General features: G+C 35.3%; 3 protein-coding genes and 1 non-coding gene across 5 annotated transcripts; 2 read left to right on the top strand and 2 right to left on the bottom strand.

The window, feature by feature from the left end:
- Positions 1-3,693: 3,693 nt before the first annotated feature.
- On the top strand, positions 3,694-7,040 carry PTAC16 (plastid transcriptionally active 16). The gene is made up of 5 exons (XM_023676433.2): positions 3,694-4,279; positions 4,635-5,087; positions 5,197-5,265; positions 5,352-5,410; positions 6,123-7,040. The coding sequence occupies exons 1-5, from the start codon at positions 3,827-3,829 to the stop codon at positions 6,808-6,810; spliced, it is 1,722 nt and encodes a 573-aa protein (XP_023532201.2). The 5' UTR covers positions 3,694-3,826; the 3' UTR covers positions 6,811-7,040.
- Positions 7,041-8,226: 1,186 nt separating this feature from the next.
- Positions 8,227-13,343, bottom strand: LOC111794448 (myosin heavy chain-like protein). 2 transcript variants are annotated; one of them, XR_002815083.2, is made up of 16 exons: positions 13,238-13,343; positions 13,050-13,137; positions 12,922-12,968; positions 12,443-12,532; positions 12,285-12,338; positions 11,821-11,898; positions 11,664-11,732; positions 11,440-11,595; positions 11,230-11,356; positions 11,072-11,109; positions 10,802-10,891; positions 10,599-10,703; positions 10,161-10,310; positions 9,817-9,926; positions 9,150-9,727; positions 8,227-9,056 (listed from the first exon to the last, which is right to left on the bottom strand). XR_002815083.2 is itself a non-coding variant. In XM_023676472.2 (15 exons), exons 1-15 carry the CDS (start codon positions 13,271-13,273, stop codon positions 9,652-9,654), a joined length of 1,314 nt encoding a protein of 437 aa, XP_023532240.2. In that variant the 5' UTR covers positions 13,274-13,343; the 3' UTR covers positions 8,227-9,651. The 2 variants fall into 2 exon arrangements, 1 of the variants encoding a protein (XP_023532240.2); XM_023676472.2 differs by having other exon boundaries at positions 8,227-9,727.
- A 66-nt stretch (positions 13,344-13,409) lies between these two features.
- Positions 13,410-13,483, top strand: TRNAV-CAC (transfer RNA valine (anticodon CAC)). Its single transcript has one exon. It is a non-coding gene; the product is annotated as a tRNA-Val (tRNA).
- Positions 13,484-14,034: 551 nt separating this feature from the next.
- Positions 14,035-16,482, bottom strand: LOC111794492 (ras-related protein Rab11C). The gene is made up of 3 exons (XM_023676531.2): positions 16,249-16,482; positions 15,926-16,122; positions 14,035-14,816 (listed from the first exon to the last, which is right to left on the bottom strand). The coding sequence occupies exons 2-3, from the start codon at positions 16,088-16,090 to the stop codon at positions 14,328-14,330; spliced, it is 654 nt and encodes a 217-aa protein (XP_023532299.1). The 5' UTR covers positions 16,091-16,122; positions 16,249-16,482; the 3' UTR covers positions 14,035-14,327.
- Positions 16,483-17,988: the final 1,506 nt, after the last annotated feature.

The following is a 17,988-nucleotide window of genomic DNA, read 5'->3' on the forward strand; positions in this document are numbered from 1 at the left end:
TTTATTTGATTATTAAATCATGGAATATTTGTTCATAGGCCGTAAATTGTTTCATGCTATTCAGGTTAGAACGTAAGCTAGTGATGCTTTCAGCTACTAGACTCTTGCCATATAGGGTGCAACAATCCACTGCTTCGTCTAACAGCACGACACTTGTATTGCTCTCCCACAACTCCGTTTTCACAGTTTAGGGCTGCTCCCATTTTGCTCGCTACTACTACGGGAACCACTTTTACTTTCTTTTTATTAACACATTTATTGGATGTGAACTATAGATTAGAGTAAAAGTCTATTGAAAAAAGTCAACTAAATCAACATATTATCAACTAACATATTTTATTAACACATTTATTGTTTTAGATGATATATATGCACTTACTTTTTAACTTATAATAATTTTAATATATGCTAGAATGATTAATTAAATTTATAAACGCATGCACCAATCAAATGGAAGAAAATTTACGCCGAGGATGGAGAGGCAGTGGAAAATATTTTTTCAAATGGGTCTAATATTATATATTGATTTATTATTTTTTTTACCATTTTTTAAATAAAAATTATATTGAAAATTTTGGATGATAAAATAATTATTTTTAAAAATTATTTTATCTACCGTAAATCCCGCTCGGTTTCGGCATAAATAACTAGAGAATTTTGTGAGAAATGAAATAGGTAGTGGGGATGGGACGGGGAAGACTTGATGGTGTTAATATAACACATGCGGAAGCAATTTGGATCTTAGGCACTTTAAGAACATTAATTATAGTATATAACTAGCATGTTCATAAGTATTAAAACTTAATTAGTTTAGATACTAACCTTTTGTAGTTCAAACTTCTTTTTCCTCACGAACCGGTTTCGAACCACCACTAGTGTCTTCTCCACTATCTTCCGGCCTTTTGTAGTTCAAACTCATTTTTCCACACGAACTGGTTTCGAACCAACACTAGTGTCTTCTCCACTATTCTCCAGCCTTAGAACGGGATTGTGGAATCCGGTGAGTGACTAAACTTGGAAGGGATTTTGTATATGTGAAGAAATGTTTGTGAGAGGTTTTTCTCAAGGTTTTCCACCAAGAAGAAGAAGACCTTCCAAGTATCACGATCACTCTATTTAAAGAGTCAAGTTTGCATGTTCATGCAAACTTGAGATCACCAAATTTTGACACTTAAAATTCCACTCAAATGTTTGGGATTATGTAGCAAGCATGCATGTTTGAGTTAACCAAATTTTGACACTCAAAATTCCACTCAAACTTGGGGGGTTTATTTGGCAAACATACAAGTTTGGTTAAACCAAATTTTGACACCTCAAAATTCCACTAACATGACATGGATTTTTCCATTAGATGAAAGTCAACGTTTTGACTTTCTTCATTTTAATTCAACAATTAATTTGAATAATGAATTTCAAATTAAAGTAACATTAAATGATTAATTAAACTATTTAATTAATATTTAATATTAATTCAAATGTCAATCCCAATCAATTCCGACACATAATTGATTAAGATATTTAAATCTTATTTAAATATCTCAGATTCTCTCTTTTCGTTTAATTTGTAAATAAAACAAAATTGCAGTTAAATATATCGTATATATGTAACGCATATTCCCTAATTTGAATTCGAACACTTCGAACTCACTCGTCACACTGTTCTATGGTTTAGTCTGATATGAGCTAGCAAAGGAACCTAATGGACCTATAGATCATGGGCTCCAACGATCCAAGATTAACCGATTAAACTCATTAACCTGGTTAACCAACATTCGTTAACTACTAGGACACTCCACTACAGCCTAGTAGTTGCACTCCCCTCACTATAGATATATTTCTGTCCATCTGATATAACCATGATTAGTAAGTCGATCCTTCACAGGTTGTTCGTAACTAGAGCTGGGTCAATTTACCGTTTTACCCTTGAAGTTACTTCTTGTTCCTTATGTCTCACTGATCCTCTAATGAACAATTGGTTTGTGGTCCAACCAGTAAACCGAATCCCTCTCAGGCCAATGAGAGGGTGGGGCCCCTTGTTCAATACCTGGAGTCAGTGCTTAAGGGAACTACTTTTCTTCTATCCCTAAAAGTGGGTAGAAGTGAATTCCGTCTTGCACCCCACGTCCCCAGCCATTCACCCAGTCTTACCCCTGAAGTGGGAGGCCTGTTGAGTCGGCGAACTAGAGCCACTCTCACCCATGCAAATCTAAGGATAATTCCGAATAAACAGGAGTTCATGGTTAGCTCAGGATTAAAACCGAGTTACCTAGGTTATCGAATGAAAAGAAAATCAGTCTCAACAGTAAACGACTTTATAAAATGAGAGTGGTTTTCTTCATGGTCCGATCTTATGCAATACTCATTGCATAGGACGCCCCCACTCACATGTCTCCACATGCACAATTTAGTAATCACATTGTTTATATCATATACAAAAGTGGGACGCATCCATAGTGTCCCCAGAATAAGGTACGCAGCCTTATCCTTATACTATAGATCATTTTAACTATATACTTGAACTTGATCCACTCTTATGTCTCTACATATAGTTCAAGTAATCATACTATAGCCAGAGTGTTCTTAGTTTATTGGATTTAGATTAATGATCGTAAAGTTCACTTTATTCAATAACAATTTTTACTGAATAAACATCAATAATAACTTTATTGAAAATAGAATATATCTTTGTTTACAAACTATGAGTTTTAGGACATAAAACTCAACAAGACTATCCATCTCGGCTCGTTTAAATACATCTCTAATATATACATGATATAAAAACTATTTTTTTTAGAGATAAAATATTGGCCCAACCAATATTTATGTTGTCGGTGTATATAACAAAAAAAAATTGCATTAATATAGCATTTTAATGGACACGTTCAATTTGAAATCAATATAAGTATAATATGTTATCGAAATTAATATATTTGATATGTATTTCTGCTAATATCTTTTGAGTGCCTATTCTGATAAAATTTTAATTATTTTGAGGATTTTTAATTAATTATTTTAACGGAACAATTTTTTAAAAAATAATCTAATTGTTTAGAAGTAGTTTCTATTTATTAAAAAGAGTTAAATAATTTTTTGACATCAAAAACACTCTATAATATATTACACTCAACATCCTTCCCAATCCCCAATTGATTTTTAAAAACTTTTTATTACTAAGTTTTATTTTCGTTAAAATTAGATTTATAAAAAAATAAATAGTATTTGAAATTAAAAATGATGTTTTAAATAATTGGGATGGAAATCACATAAATTATGAAAAAAATTAATTTTTATTAGACCAAATATAAAACATTTTTTTGTTAATTTTTTTAAAAATAATATCAAATATTAGAGACTAAACTTTTTTTTTAATCTTACTTAAATATTAGTAATCTAAAAAAATTAAAATTAAATATAAACTAATAATATAATTAATATAATTATGAATGGAAAGGAAAAAATAATATTATTATTATTAGATAAACAAGGAGAAAGGGATGGAGTGGACGAAATGGATAAACAGAAATTATATTACCATTTTCAATGGAAGAAAAAGGTCAATCTTGCAGCCTCTAGTGTTCACTTCAATTTTTAATTAATGGATAAAGTTGTACACGTGTCATTGTTTTATTGGATTTTCTTTTATTTCCTGGATAATATTTACAAGAAATCTCCAAATTCCATGGCGTTTGGTTACTGGTTTTGAGGATGTGGGGACTGTTTGTGTATGACTTCAATCCAATTCTCAGTCATGGATATGAGAGAAACCTGAAGAAGAGTGGAGACCAGAAACTAACCACCGTTTCTTCTCTGTAGTCTCCTTGTTCCAATGGCGGCGATCATAAACTCCAACTCGTTTATCTTAACCACCGCCCCAAACGCCCGCCGAAGCTTTGACAACAACAGCCGTAGGCAGTTTTCCGTCTACGCCAAGAGTTCTGGAACATTCGCTTCGTTTCGCTTGGGGAAATCGAGCAATGGATCGCCATCGTCCGATGGCGTTCCGGCTGAAGATTCTGGTAATTCGAATCCGTTTCGTTTCAACTTCGGAAAGATACCGGATGTGAAGTCTCTGATTCCGGTTGTTAGCGATACTTCGTCTGGTTTGTCATTCGGAAACGCGAGGCGGAAGGATCCTAATACGGTGTTTGTTGCTGGCGCTTCTGGTCAGGCTGGCATTCGATTGGCGCAGACGCTGTTGCGTGAAGGTTTTAGTGTCCGTGCTGGTGTGCCGGAGCTTGATGCTGCTCAAGAATTGGCTCGTCTTGCTGCCAAGTATAAGGTTAGTTCAGAACGAATTTTGTATCTGAGAACGGACGATATGAGGATTTGAACGACATGTGGATTTCGTTGTTTTCTGAATTGATAATTTTACTCTCGCATCTAATCGTTTAGTGTAAGGTCAGAATGAATTTTGTATGTGAGAGTGGAAGATGTGAGAATGTCATTGTGTTCTGAATTGATAATTCTTCTCTCGAATCTTGTTGTCAAGTATAATTAGGTCAGATTGAATTTTGTATTTGAGATTGGAAGTTCTAAGGATTCGTTGTTTTCTGAATTGATAATTCTACTCTGCATCTGGTTCAGTTATTGATTTTGACGATAACATTGTGCATTTTATTAATCGAACAATGAAGGTCATATCTAATGAAGAATCGAAGCGATTAAACGCCGTCGAATCCTCCTTCCAAGACGCCGAATCGATAGCCAAGGCGATCGGAAACGCCAGTAAAGTTGTAGTCACTATTGGCGCTGGAGAAAACGGTCCGACCTCCGAAGTTACCACATCGGACGCATTGCAAGTAATTCAGGCAGCACAGCTCGCCGGAGTAGGCCATGTGGCCATCGTCTACGATGGCAACGCATCAAAATCCTCCACAAACAATGTACTCGACGGCCTTTCGTCATTCTTCAACAACCTGTTCTCCCGATCTCAGGAGTTGTCCGTAGTGGAGCTCTTGCAGAAAATAGTCGAAACCGATGTCAGCTATACGTTCATCAAGGCGAATTTGGCAGAAGACTTTGAGCCTGAACGGGCCTATAATGTCGTCGTCGGAGCAGAAGGAAGCGCTAGTTCAAACGACTACAAAGTAATGTAATGTATGACATAATTGTCAAATAGTGTTGAACAGCTCTTTCCCTTTCTCTGTTCTTGAGAACGATCATGCTTCCTAATTTTGACTTCAAAATTACTTTCAGGTGGCCAAGTCACGGATAGCATCGCTGGTGGCCGGCGTTTTCTCGAACACGGCGGTGGCCGAGAACAAGGTACCTTGCATTTTACTGCACTCACAATTTTTAAGCATAGCCATTGCTTAAATTATTGATTCAGCATTTTACTTCTAATCCTTAAGGTTGTGGAGGTTTATTCTACTCCATCAGCACCCTCAAGTTCAGTAGAGCAACTTTTCAGGTAAGTTCTTCTTTTCTTTTTTCCCTCTTTTGCATCATTTTTTTTAACAATTATTATTGTTCATATAGACCATCTCATATCTTAAAAAAAAAAAAAAAAAAAAAAAAAAAAAAAAAAAAAAAAAATCTCACACTATCATCGGTATGATGTTGATATATATATATTTTTTCATTTCTTTGTTTAGAATCTTTATTATTCTCTATCTCCTTGTGAGTCTCAAATTTTATTAGTTTATTTTTTCAAGTTTTTGTTAGGCCTAAGGAGATTGATTTTAACACTATTGAATCTATAATTTTGAAATGGTAAAGGTTAAATTTAAGTTTAGTTCTAAACTTTTTATTTGTTCACAAGGGTAATTGATTTTTATACATATATATTTTTATTTTGTTAAAGAAAACTATGTGATATAATAGAGTTTAATCAAATATTTATCTTTCAATTTTATATATAGGAGATCAATAATTTAAAAAAAAAAAAATACATACACAAGGACTTAGAGACTAACAAACACAGGTTTAAAAGTTAGAAAGGTAGAAGATTAACATATATATATATTATAATTTTAGGAACCAAATTAAGACAAATTTGAATTCTATGAACTAAATTTGTGATTATAGTCTTTCTAAAACCGAGAATTGTGTGTTGAAGATTCTATGGTTTCATAAAGCATTGTGATTAGAAGATTGATTGGTTTGGTATAAATTGGTATCAGCGCCATTCCCACGGATGGGAGAAGACAGGCTTATGCTGAAGCACAGGCCAAGGCACAAGCAGAGGAAGAAGCCATAAGAACTGCAGAGAAAGCTCGTGAAGAGGCAGAGGCCGCAAAGAAACAACAACTTGAGGCTGCCAAAGCTGAAAAGACAGCCCAAGCTGCTGCTGCTGCTGCTGCTGCTGTTTCCGAAGAATCCCAGAAGCAAGAATCTGATGAAGTAGCCTTCTTTAACACCTTATTGAACAAAGCCAAGGATTTCAGTTCAGAGCAATCCCAAAAGCTGAAAAAGCTCTCAGAAAAAGAACCCAAGGCACCCACTAAACCCAAAGCCGAAGAGGCGCCAGAGAAGGCCGACAGTGCAGCAGGCAGTTTAGTCAACAACTTTTTAAGCAAAGCCAAGGGCTTCGGCTCGCAGCAGCCATGGGAGAAACTAGCTTTTCAACTACCAAAACTATCTGAGGAATCAAATGTTCAGATAGCCACAGTGAGAGGACAGGCTAAGGCTCGATCTCTGCCATCAAAGAAAGCAGCCGTAAGACAAGCAATGACCAATTCCAAGCCCTCGTTTGCAGCGAAATCAAAAGAAAACTCAAAGCCTAAAGCCAAAGAGGAGGCAAAAGCAGAGGTAAGGAAGGTTTTTGGTGGTCTCTTTAAGCAAGAAACCATATATGTTGATGATGATTAGGAAGAAGAAAATAATATTATTGATTGTTTCTGACTTTTATGGCTGATGATAGAACTCTTTGAAGAGCTTATTTTTATTTGTGTATGTATTTCCATTGTAATCTATGCATGTATCTGTTTCACGAGGGTTGGTTACCTGATTTTACGAGTTCCAGCAAAGAATATGTGAGCCTGTGGTTGTGATTGTAACATTCTATTGTTTTTCCTATAATTGTGAACGCAATTATCCAACTCTTGTAAATGGGTCTCTACTCAAATTAATTTAATAGTGTTTATGCTTTTATGATGATCTGTGCTTTTCGGAATTGAAGAATTTGACTATCAAATGTTTTAGATTAAAATTTCAGGCTGACTTTTGATTTAGATTAAATTATATTTTGTATCTATGTAATATGATCTTTTGGGTCCATTCATTCCCATATTTTAATTTTTCCTTTTCTTTTTATTTTGAATTTTGAATTTTTATTTTATTTTTTATTATTGTTTGTTTCTCTAAGACCAATAATTGTGGGATGAGTGCGTTGAGGAGTTTTCCATTGATATGAGGCATTCTGGAAAAACCAAAAGCAAAACCATTGGAGAGATCAGTGGTTCCTAACATGGTATGAGTCATGCTTAGACATGTCAATAGAATCTTCATACCATTGTAGAGATCAGTGGTTCCTAACATGGTATCAGAGTCATAGTCAATAGAATCTTCATACCATTGTAGAGATCCGTGGTTCCTAACATGGTATCAGAGTCATAGTTAATAGAATCTTCATATCATTGTAGAGATTAGTGGTTCCTAACATGGTATCAGAGTCATAGTTAATAGAATCTCATTGTAGAGATTAGTGGTTCCTAACATGGTATCAGAGTCATAGTCAATAGAATCTTCATACCATTGTAGAGATCAGCGATTCCTAACATGGTATCAGAGTCATACCTAGACATGTCAATAGAATCTTCATACCATTATAGAGATCCATGGTTTCTAACATGGTATCAGAGTCATGCCTAAACATGTCAATAAAATTCTCATACCATTGTAGAGATCAGTGGTTCCTAACATATCAAAGTCATGCCTAGACATGTCAATAAAATCCTCAAATGTCCAACAAAAAAGTTAGTGAGCCGCGAAGGTGTAGTCCAACAAAGAAATTGGTGAATCTTGAAAGTGTAGATCAAGTGTCAAACAAATGGTATACTTTGTTAAAGGATTTTAGAGGAGTCGAGTCTCGATAAAGAAGGGCGAACGATGGCAGGGCTCCATAGGTCCAGGGATGATTGTTAAATTATAAATCTAACTAGTTTTAAGAAAGTTCAAATTTCAACTTTATAAAATTATACAAATAATCCGGTGAAGAGAAGCTTAGTTAATTAATGTGACATAATTTTAACTTTTAAAATTGCAACGGAGGAGAAATAGAACCAATTCTAAAAATCAGATCTCTTAGATCGAGAATAATTGATTCTAACAAAAACAGAGCTGAAAGCAGCCATCATTTCAAGATGTTTTTACACAGTTTTCTATAATATAACAAAGGAAAGCAAGACCCAGATGCTCATATACTGTGTAATTCAAACAAAATGATATAAGACTCCCACACATCAATCAAACCAAAATTCAGCAAAGAACCAGCAGAAGGATCATCAAAACAGAAGCAATGAGAAAAAAAGCAATAAATCAACACTCCGATTAACCGATTCCTAATCTCCGCCACCTCCACCGCCTCCCTCACCGCCGTGGCCATGCCCATGCGTGCTGCCACCATCATCTTCTAAGGCATCCACGGCCACTGCTGTGACTGCAACAGCAGCCGCGGCGGCGGAGGCGCTGCTTTCATTTGCATCACCTGTGTTTCCATCTCTACTGCTATCACTACTAGGGGAATGCTTACCTCCTTTTGCAGCACGGCGAGATTTGCGGCGGGAAGGCTTTGATTTGGAAGATTTCTCTGATCCTCCATCAGCTTTGAGGCCATTTTTGTGGCGAGGAATACAGAAACAAATCTTTGAGGACTCCATTGATGAGCTTTCTTCCCTGCTTATCTCTTCCTCATTGAATCCTAAATTATAATCACAGTTCCTTTTGCCAACCTGTAGAAAGCTTTGTTACAAAATATCAATAAATATAAAAACAGGGTGAGATTTACAGCCATGCTATCAACTTTTGTCTGTTCATGTCTTCCCCCCTTTTCTTTCCTCCTCTTTACTCCAAAGTTGTTCGAAGGGAAAATTTGCCAATTGGTGCAATCCAGCTAGCTAAAGGGACAAAATAATAGCTCAAAATAACTTTTAATGATTCGACGAGTTTAACCCTTGCTCTAAAAAAACAGGAAAAGGGAAAGAGTTTACACCGGTTACAATTGCTCCAACAGTTCATGTAATCCATGTTTGAAGTTTGGAGAATGTAGTAAAGAAAAACTAATAAGTAATAGATTTGTCTAATAATAAGAATAGATGAACGAAAATGCAATGTAAAGCACTCAATTGGGCCTGTCCTTTTCTACAATAATTTGGTCCGCCGCTGATCAAATAATAAAGCCGATCAAGTCTCCATCAATTCATTATATGATTTACTTCAAGATCCAATTAGCCAAAAGCTATAGATCAACGTTTGAAACATTAAAAGAATGATATAATAAATTCAGTATAAAATGAATATGAATGTACTATAGCTTTTGTTTGGAATCTAACATAAAGCTAAAAAAGTACACTCCCAAAAGGGGTCTCCTCCAGTTAGTGTTGAAATAATATTTCTCACAAAAGGAAAATATGTGACAGATGATAAACCTTCCATAGACACTATCAGTTTTTCCAGAATTTGTATGAAGTTTCCTTGGAAATACATTTGTATTCAGCGTACACCAACGTATCCATCTTGCTTCATTTTAATTAGGCTGCTTTCGATGTTCCGCAGCACTGGCTTATAGCTACAATGTAAGAAGCAGCAATTCAGAAAAAAAGTCTTCTTTGAAATAAAATGAATCAACTGTTATTCGTATGAGAGAGAGGATCTTACAGGCGTGTGAGCCCGTTATATGCTTGTGTAGCCTGCTGGAGTCGCGTTGACAGCTCCAATACTTCTGCTGATAACGTCTCTGCTCTGCTCTGTTCTTTTGCTAGCTGGGCCTTCATAGAGAAAGAATAGGAAGATGAAATCATAGTATAATCATACTTAGATGACCAACCTAAAGTATGAATGAAACCAAGGTAACAGATTACATCTGAATTAACCAGTTTGACATAATCACTTGACCAACATACGGCCAAGTATTCAACTTCTAGAAAGGACTTCCAACTTCATTGAGACATCATCATATACATACAAAAGGCAGAAAGTTGCATCCTAAGCAAGAGACTGACCTTGAGGGAGAGAAGGTCAGATGTAAATGGCGGAGACTGAGTTTCAACTGCCCCATCTCTATATGACACCGGCAGACTGTTCGATTGTTCTGTTCTCAACTCGTCTAGAACTCTGCGAAGTGCTTCATTCTGCTTTAGACAGTCTTTCACCTACAAAATCTTCTATTCAGCTGTAACTTAAAATTAATTCTAAAGCAGGTTTAATTAGACCACTAAAGAAAATATACTGCACCTCAAGCATATGTAATTCAACAAGGACGACAGAGATAGGAAGTGTCTCAGAAGTCAAGTTACAAATGCCAGATTTTTCTCATTCGCAGCACTTGACAGCATACAACCAATTATAGCAATAAAAAGTCGGGGGAGGAATCTATTTGGAACCCTTGAATACTTCATAACAACTGCAAAAAATCATGCAGGGTTGACAACTATAATCACCTGATTCTCCCAGTGTACTCCTATGGTCACAGCCTCGTGGTAAGAGCTGGATAGAGTAGAGTTTTCCTCAAACAGCCTCTCTATTTCTGAAGACTGCGAATCAATCTACCAAAAAACATGAGAGAAGACTCTCCTTTAGAGGAAAATTCATAAAATTGTACTTTTGGTGTGAGTAAACGAGAAGAAAATGGAAAAGACTTTACTTCCATCAGAAGCTTCTGTCTACTATTCTCCAACCTCTCGATCGCAACAGCCATGTCATGCAACTGCTTCTCAAGCTTGCTCTTCTCTTCCTGCAAATAACAAGGTAATGCTGTAACTAGGGGAAATGGGATGAATAATGAATATTTAAACATCTAGAGTATGAATCATGCAAGAAGCGATTATGTGATACTTGTAAGTGACATCAATGCAGTCGCAAAATAAATTCTTTGAAATTCTTTTAAACGAAATTCCAACAAAAAGTCACTTACAACTGAAAAAGTCTTCTCCACTGCCTTCTCTGAGATCTCTGAAAGAAAACGGACACAAAAAATATCCAAAATTATTAGTAGATGTTAAGTGGACAAAATCTTGAAATTTGCAAGAATATATCAGGCTTCAAAAGATATTGGCACAACAATCTCTGTACCTGAGGCTTTTGTGGACGTATTTGCAAGCTTTTCTTCAAGTTCCTGCTTTTCAGAAATGAGGGATGAAATACGGGATTGCTCCTCTGATAACTTTTGTAGATCTTGCTGCCTCAAGATTGAAACTTTCTGTACATGATCAACTACTGTAAGGCACTAACAACCAACAGTCTGACAAGAAAATGACAGAAGTTTGTCCACAACAGCCATACCTGCAACTCAGCATTTAGTTTAGATACTTCCTTTTCTAAATTTTGCATCTGATCAAGTGGATTAGCAGTTGGAGTGATTCCGGCAAAAGAGCCATTCATTGCTTGTTGTTGAATTGAATTTAATTCTGCTCTCAAGGCTGCAGCATCTTCCTCCGCCTAATGCAGAAAAACTATTTTAATACAAAAAAATTACTTCAATGAGTGGTTATAAACTAAATACATACTCGATATTGTTCGTCCTCTGCTTCCTTCAATTGTTTCCTTAAAGTGCGAAGCTGGGCTAACAGATCCTCCTATACTAATTTATCACACCATTAGTAATGCTTAGGAGGAACAAAATGAAGGGAAAAAAGAATTAAATAATATCTAGACTGCATATACCCGGGCAACAACTGCTGCATCTTTTTCCATGGCTACATCCTTGAGAGCTTTCCTTAAAGATGGTACAGTGTTTGTCTCCTAAAAAGTTTAGGTAATGTTGTAATCAGATTGAAATATTCAATTAAATTAACAGAACACCTCGACAGTTAAGGAATTTCAGTAAGATGAAGTATAGGCTAAGAAAAGCTCTTCTATCACCAAACTAGGAGGCAAGATGGGGTCTAAGTGCAGGTTAGCAAATAGCAAAACCTTCTGCATTTCCAAATAATAAGTTTCATTTCCAGAGAGAAATTGGAGTTACTTGCTTGTTTTACACTACAAAAACTGCATCAAATGTATTAACATGCCATCATGTTACACGAGGGAAATATGTCCAATCAGAAAATATAGTATTGAAAATAAACAACTGACATAAGACCTTCCAAAGGAACAAAGAAAAATCAGTCAGGAAGAGCATTAATTACCAGTTCATTCAATCGCTTCTGAAGAGTGCCATTCTCAACCTCCTTTGATTGGAGCTGAAACAAAGTAATAATTATGAAGTTTAAGAAAACAATCGATGCACATGTTTTTTATAGACTATTCTGCACAAGTGGGAAAAAAAGATCAAACAGGACGAAACCTTTGAGCTTATGATGTTCTTTTCTTCTTCTAATTCGGCATTCTTCTTCTGCAAATCTTGTATCTGAGATACTAAACCACCCACATCGGTCTGCATAAAAGAACCAACCGATCTTAGAAGAACAGAAATAGAGGGGGGGAAATAAAAAGAGGAATTCTGAAGAGGCCAGTCTATTAAATAAATTCGCCATTGTATAAAATTGATTAGCAGTAACAACAATTGGCAATTAGTCCAATAAACTCCATTACATTCATGCCACATTTTCCCAACTATAGTTGAATTTCGTAAAAACGTGGGCCTAGTAAAAGGATATAAGAAACTATTCAAGAAGAAACCTCAAAATCAAAATCAAAATCAAAATTTCCAAGATACAAGAACATGGCGGAGGAAATTAAGAATACAAATGAAGTTTCTAATTCTCAGATATCAAGCAAGCAGAAGGTTCGACGTAGCGGGAAAAAAAAAGGACATAAATCTACCTCCGAGAATCGACTTCCGCTCTCTGATTTTCTAATTCCAGAAGTTTCTGTTCCAATAAAACCAAGCTAAATTACATCCACAACCAATAATCTCCGCAACAATTCCATATGAATCAACAATAATTTACCATTAGATTTCGAGCCTGTGCTCAGATCTGGTCCGGAAGGTGCTTTGTGTAATCTTTCCGCCGCTCTCTTTTGCCGAATCTCTTCCAGCTGCCAAAATGAATATGAAATTTGATGGATGTATGGTAATTCATAAACACACAAAAGCCATTATGGGGTGCAAGAACGCGAACATGCAAGAACTTCTTACCGTTCGTCGACCTAGAGATGCGTGGTGAGCGTCCATGGCGAAGTGCGAAAATGAACAACAACGAAAACGTTCTTTTGATTCTCGAGACCAAATTCAACTGAACGATCAAATTAAAAATAAATAAATAAATAAAATAATAATTACTATACTTAGGAAGCCGATGTTCAAGAACGTCTGGGTGGTGTAGTTGGTTATCACATTAGTCTCACACACTAAAGGTCCCCGGTTCGAACCCGGGCTCAGACAACTTCAATTAGTTTTTCTCATTTTTCTGCCTGTTAATGCTATTTCTCTATAATTTTGCTTGTTTTTTTTTCCCTAATTAGATTATACAATAATATACCTAAAATAGTATAAAAATGTAAATTACTTAAAGGAAAATCCCGTATTATAAATATTTGTAAAACAAATGCCAGCTTTTAAAAGATCCTAATAAGAAAAATTGCCTAATTGTTTTCATAAAATAATTTGAAATATTGAGGTTTCTTTTTCTATTTTTGGAAGAGAAGTTTATGAATAAGAAAATATAAATTAATGTATACAGCTAGATTCAAACGTGATCTTAATATATTATATAAGATTAAGACTTTATTTAATTCGTAGTAACCCGAAACCCGAACCCAATCTATTCGAATCCAACCTAAAATGATAACTCAATCAAGCCGAATGTATGCCCCCAAAATGCTAACTCAAAAGAAGAGGCAATCAGTAATGAACACACACACACACACACACACACAGAGCTAGTAATCTCACATGTCTCATATCTGTAAGAATTTCTGAGTAAGAGTTGCAAATGGAGAACAAATACAGATCAAATTTCCCAAGTAATTGTTATATGAATGGGTAAGTAAAAGGGAACAAGGTAAAAAATTTGAAACTGCTGAAAAGAACTAACACAGTGGATCAAGAGGGAGGGATCGGGTGAGATATATTCATTCTACATGCCCGCTATGAATGATAATACACTACATTTTCCTAGTTTCTCCAAATCCGGAAGAAGATCAAAAACAACAGATCAATTATGAAAAGAGAAACACGAGAGAGAAACCTTTGATGTGAACTATCAGTTCTATCTTTCTGTGTCGCCTCAAGATGAGCAGCAACCCCTTCTGTTCGAGTCCCCAGAAGTTTCGGTCACGTTGATGGTGGTTCCTTGACCGGGATGGGGGACACTCGCAGCTGCTTCCTGGGCTGCCAATGCCTTTTTGCTGATGATATGGTAGATCTCTGTCAAGATGGTTTGGAATGCCTTGTCAATGTTTGTGGCGTCCAAAGCCGACGTCTCGATAAATGAAAGGCCTTCCTTCTCGGCCATGGCCTGTCCATCATCCTCTGAGACAGCTCTTAGATGATTTAGGTCGGATTTGTTTCCTATCATCACAATCACAATGTTAGAATCTGCATGATCTCTCAGCTCTCGAAGCCACCTTTGCACGTTATCAAAAGTCTGTCTCTTTGTGAGATCATAAACGAGGAGAGCACCAACAGCTCCCCTATAGTACGCACTCGTAATGGCACGGTATCGTTCCTGACCCGCTGTGTCCCAGATCTGAGCCTTGACTGTCTTACCTTCTACCTGTATGACAATAACATTGACTACAATGAGATGACAAACACTTTTAACTACCAAGTTTACAAAACAATGAAATGAAAAAGAATCTCAGACTCAATAATGATTTCCCAGTTAGCTGAGGACAACCCTCCATTTCATTAGCCTTCCGTATGCAAGTTTTTACAACAGAATTTTGAGTAAAGAACAAAAAGAAACAGTAGGAACAGATTCTAAATGTATATGATTCCACGATAATTTTAGTTCGAGATCTCAAACTCCCTTAAAAAATTATGAATCTTAGCTTCATTTACTAAGCATTTCACAAGAAAAACAGCAATCCCTCAGCCAAAAAGTTCCTAGAGTTGGTATAATATTTAATGCTAGAGCTACCATAGCTATTGGTTTGGCCACAATAGGGTAGGCATGCCCTAACTTTTTATTTGTGACGGGGAGAGTCGAACCTTTAAGCTCTTGGTCGATGATACATGGCTCAACCAATTGAGCTATATTTAAGTGGACTAAACATACTTAACTTTCTAAATGAACAACCCCAACATCGTTAATTCTACTTTTTTAACAAAAACACTCAAAATTTCAAGAGCATGAGCATTTACAAAGTTAGTGGTATACTCAAATAAGCAATGGTGGTTGATAAGTTGGTAAGAAATGAGGGTGACTTAGAAATACAGGAAAAGAATTCAATCAATTTCTCCCTGCTCTAACTACTCGCAGCCATACTTTTTAATAATTGAGCACACATGGTTTCATCGTCTCTCAGTCTTCCGTAGACATGGCTACAAAACCTAGATCGTTTCCTTCATATATGAGAAACGTATTATTTATATTGAATAAATTCAGCAACTATTAATTCAAGCCTTGACGTTTGTGGCTTTCAAACAAGAAAGTAACTACTACTCGAACTCCTCATGCAATTAATCCACTGTACTTTAACGATTGAAAGGGAAAACAAAGGCGCAAGCCGCCATCTAGAAATCATCGGAACCTAGATTTTCAAAGTTCGTCAATCACAAAAGGAAACTCAATCGATCAATGAAGAAATTAAAATAAATGCTAATTAAAAAACGCGCAAATCGAATAAAAAATGCTGAGAGTTGAACCGATTAAGCATCTACCTCGAGAGTCCTGGTGGAGAACTCAACACCAATGGTGGATTTGGACTCCAAGCAGAACTCATTTCTGGTAAATCTAGAAAGAATGTTGGACTTGCCGACGCCAGAATCCCCGATCAGAACAATCTTGAAGAGATAGTCATACTCGTGGTCCACCTTATGAGCCATGGCCGTCTCCGCCCCAGATTTCTCGAACAAACCTGATCCAAACAAGAAATTCCGCAATTCAGAAACCAAAACCGAAAAAATCGGAATCACTACACAGTAGCTGAAACGAAAAGGCGAAGAGGCAAGAAAAGCCCCAAAATCGAAGGAAGAACTGAAACCTGTTGGTTGGCGAAGAAATGGAGAAGTTGAGATTGGATTGGAAAGAAGGTTGACTATGAAGAGAGGATTGACGGAAGAATCGAAGGAAGAAAGAGGAATGAATTAAGCAGAGAGAATTTAATGAGGAAGTTACAGACAGAACAGAGAGAAGAAGGGAGAGAGGGGATTGATGGGGCTGTCGTCTGTGGGGGTTTGACGTTGCTTCTTTACACGCCTGACTGGAAAATGCGACCGAAAAAGGTGGTGGAGAAAAAATGGAAATTTAATCCCCAAGATTCTTTTTATTTTTGTTAATTTACGATTTAGTCCCTTAACTTTCATCTTTTTATACCACATTTGTCCCTCACTTTTAAATTTTTTTTTTTTTTTCCTAATTCATAGCTAAACTACACTAATATTATTTTTAATATTTAATTTTCAATATTTTACAAAAATTATTCAACTATTTAATATAAATATAAACTATTGGAATCAGATATATTCTCTAAGCGAGACGGGGACGAAAAAGACTTCTTTGTCTCGGTTTCAAATTTTCTTTTTTTTTTTTTTACTAGAAATTTGCGGGGACCAAAAATCCTACGGGAATTTTTTATTTTATATATATATATATTTCAAATATTTGGTTTTCATTTTACAATATAAATTATATTAAAAATATATTATAATATAATGTTATATCTAATTTTTAATGTATTTCATTTATTTAGGGTTTTTTAAAAAATAGATTCGAAACGACGACGTGGTGGGGGGCTGGCGGAATCTTTGTCTGTCGTGGAGGGCGGGGAAGGGAGAGATTTAGCGTTTGGGGCAGCCAGCGCATTTGGGCTGGCTGGGCTACCAGTGGTTCCGTGGGCTGTGGGCGTCGACATTGAAACGACGTCGTTTTGATTGTCATATTCAATAATTTTTTCTTTAGAAAAATATAAGGTTGTAATATTTTTATTGTTATTTTCTTAGTTCAACTTGTGATATAATTATTTAATTTAATTTTTTTTTGGAAATTATATATATATATATATATATATATATTTAATTAGCATGTCCAATTGAGTGGAGAAAATAATTAGAAAAGTAGTAGAAAACGACAGGTCGTTTCGGGAGACCTTTTCAACAAAACCCAGCGTGCTTGCCAGCCGACGACGACACTAGGGAATCAGGGCTTGGCACCACGTCAACTTTTTTTCCTTTTTTTATTTTTTATTTTTCATTTTTACATTGGTCTTAATAAATTAAAAATTAATTTAATCAGCGTCAAATTATTATTAATTAATAGTGGGAATGTAATTTAGTTTTCAATTTATTTCTCACTAAGTTTAATTTTAATGCTTAAAAAATAGTGAGTTTGAGCTTATAATAAGAGGAATTTTATAATTATTATTTGGATGGGTCTAATTTTTATATTATAGGTCAATTTTAATATTCACAATAAAAAATATATATAATTGATATTTTTTGGAATATAAAAAACTAATTTTAAATTTTATAATAATAATAACTAAATTTAAAAAGACCTTATTTCATATAAGTCGTATTTGACCAATTTTGTTAGATCAAATATTATATTTCACACAAGTATATTATATATTATATATTTCTATAATTTACTTTTATTATTATCATATTATCATTTATTCCCCTCTATATTTGATTTTATGCTTATTTATTATTTAATTAGATGATCATACTAACTATTTATATATAATTTTATTAAAATTATTTATTTAAAAATAATTATTAAT

The sequence above is a fragment of the Cucurbita pepo genome, chromosome 5 (genome assembly GCF_057944985.1).
Source record: "Cucurbita pepo subsp. pepo isolate OVF chromosome 5, ASM5794498v1, whole genome shotgun sequence".
In the NCBI taxonomy this organism is placed as follows: Eukaryota; Viridiplantae; Streptophyta; class Magnoliopsida; order Cucurbitales; family Cucurbitaceae; genus Cucurbita; species Cucurbita pepo.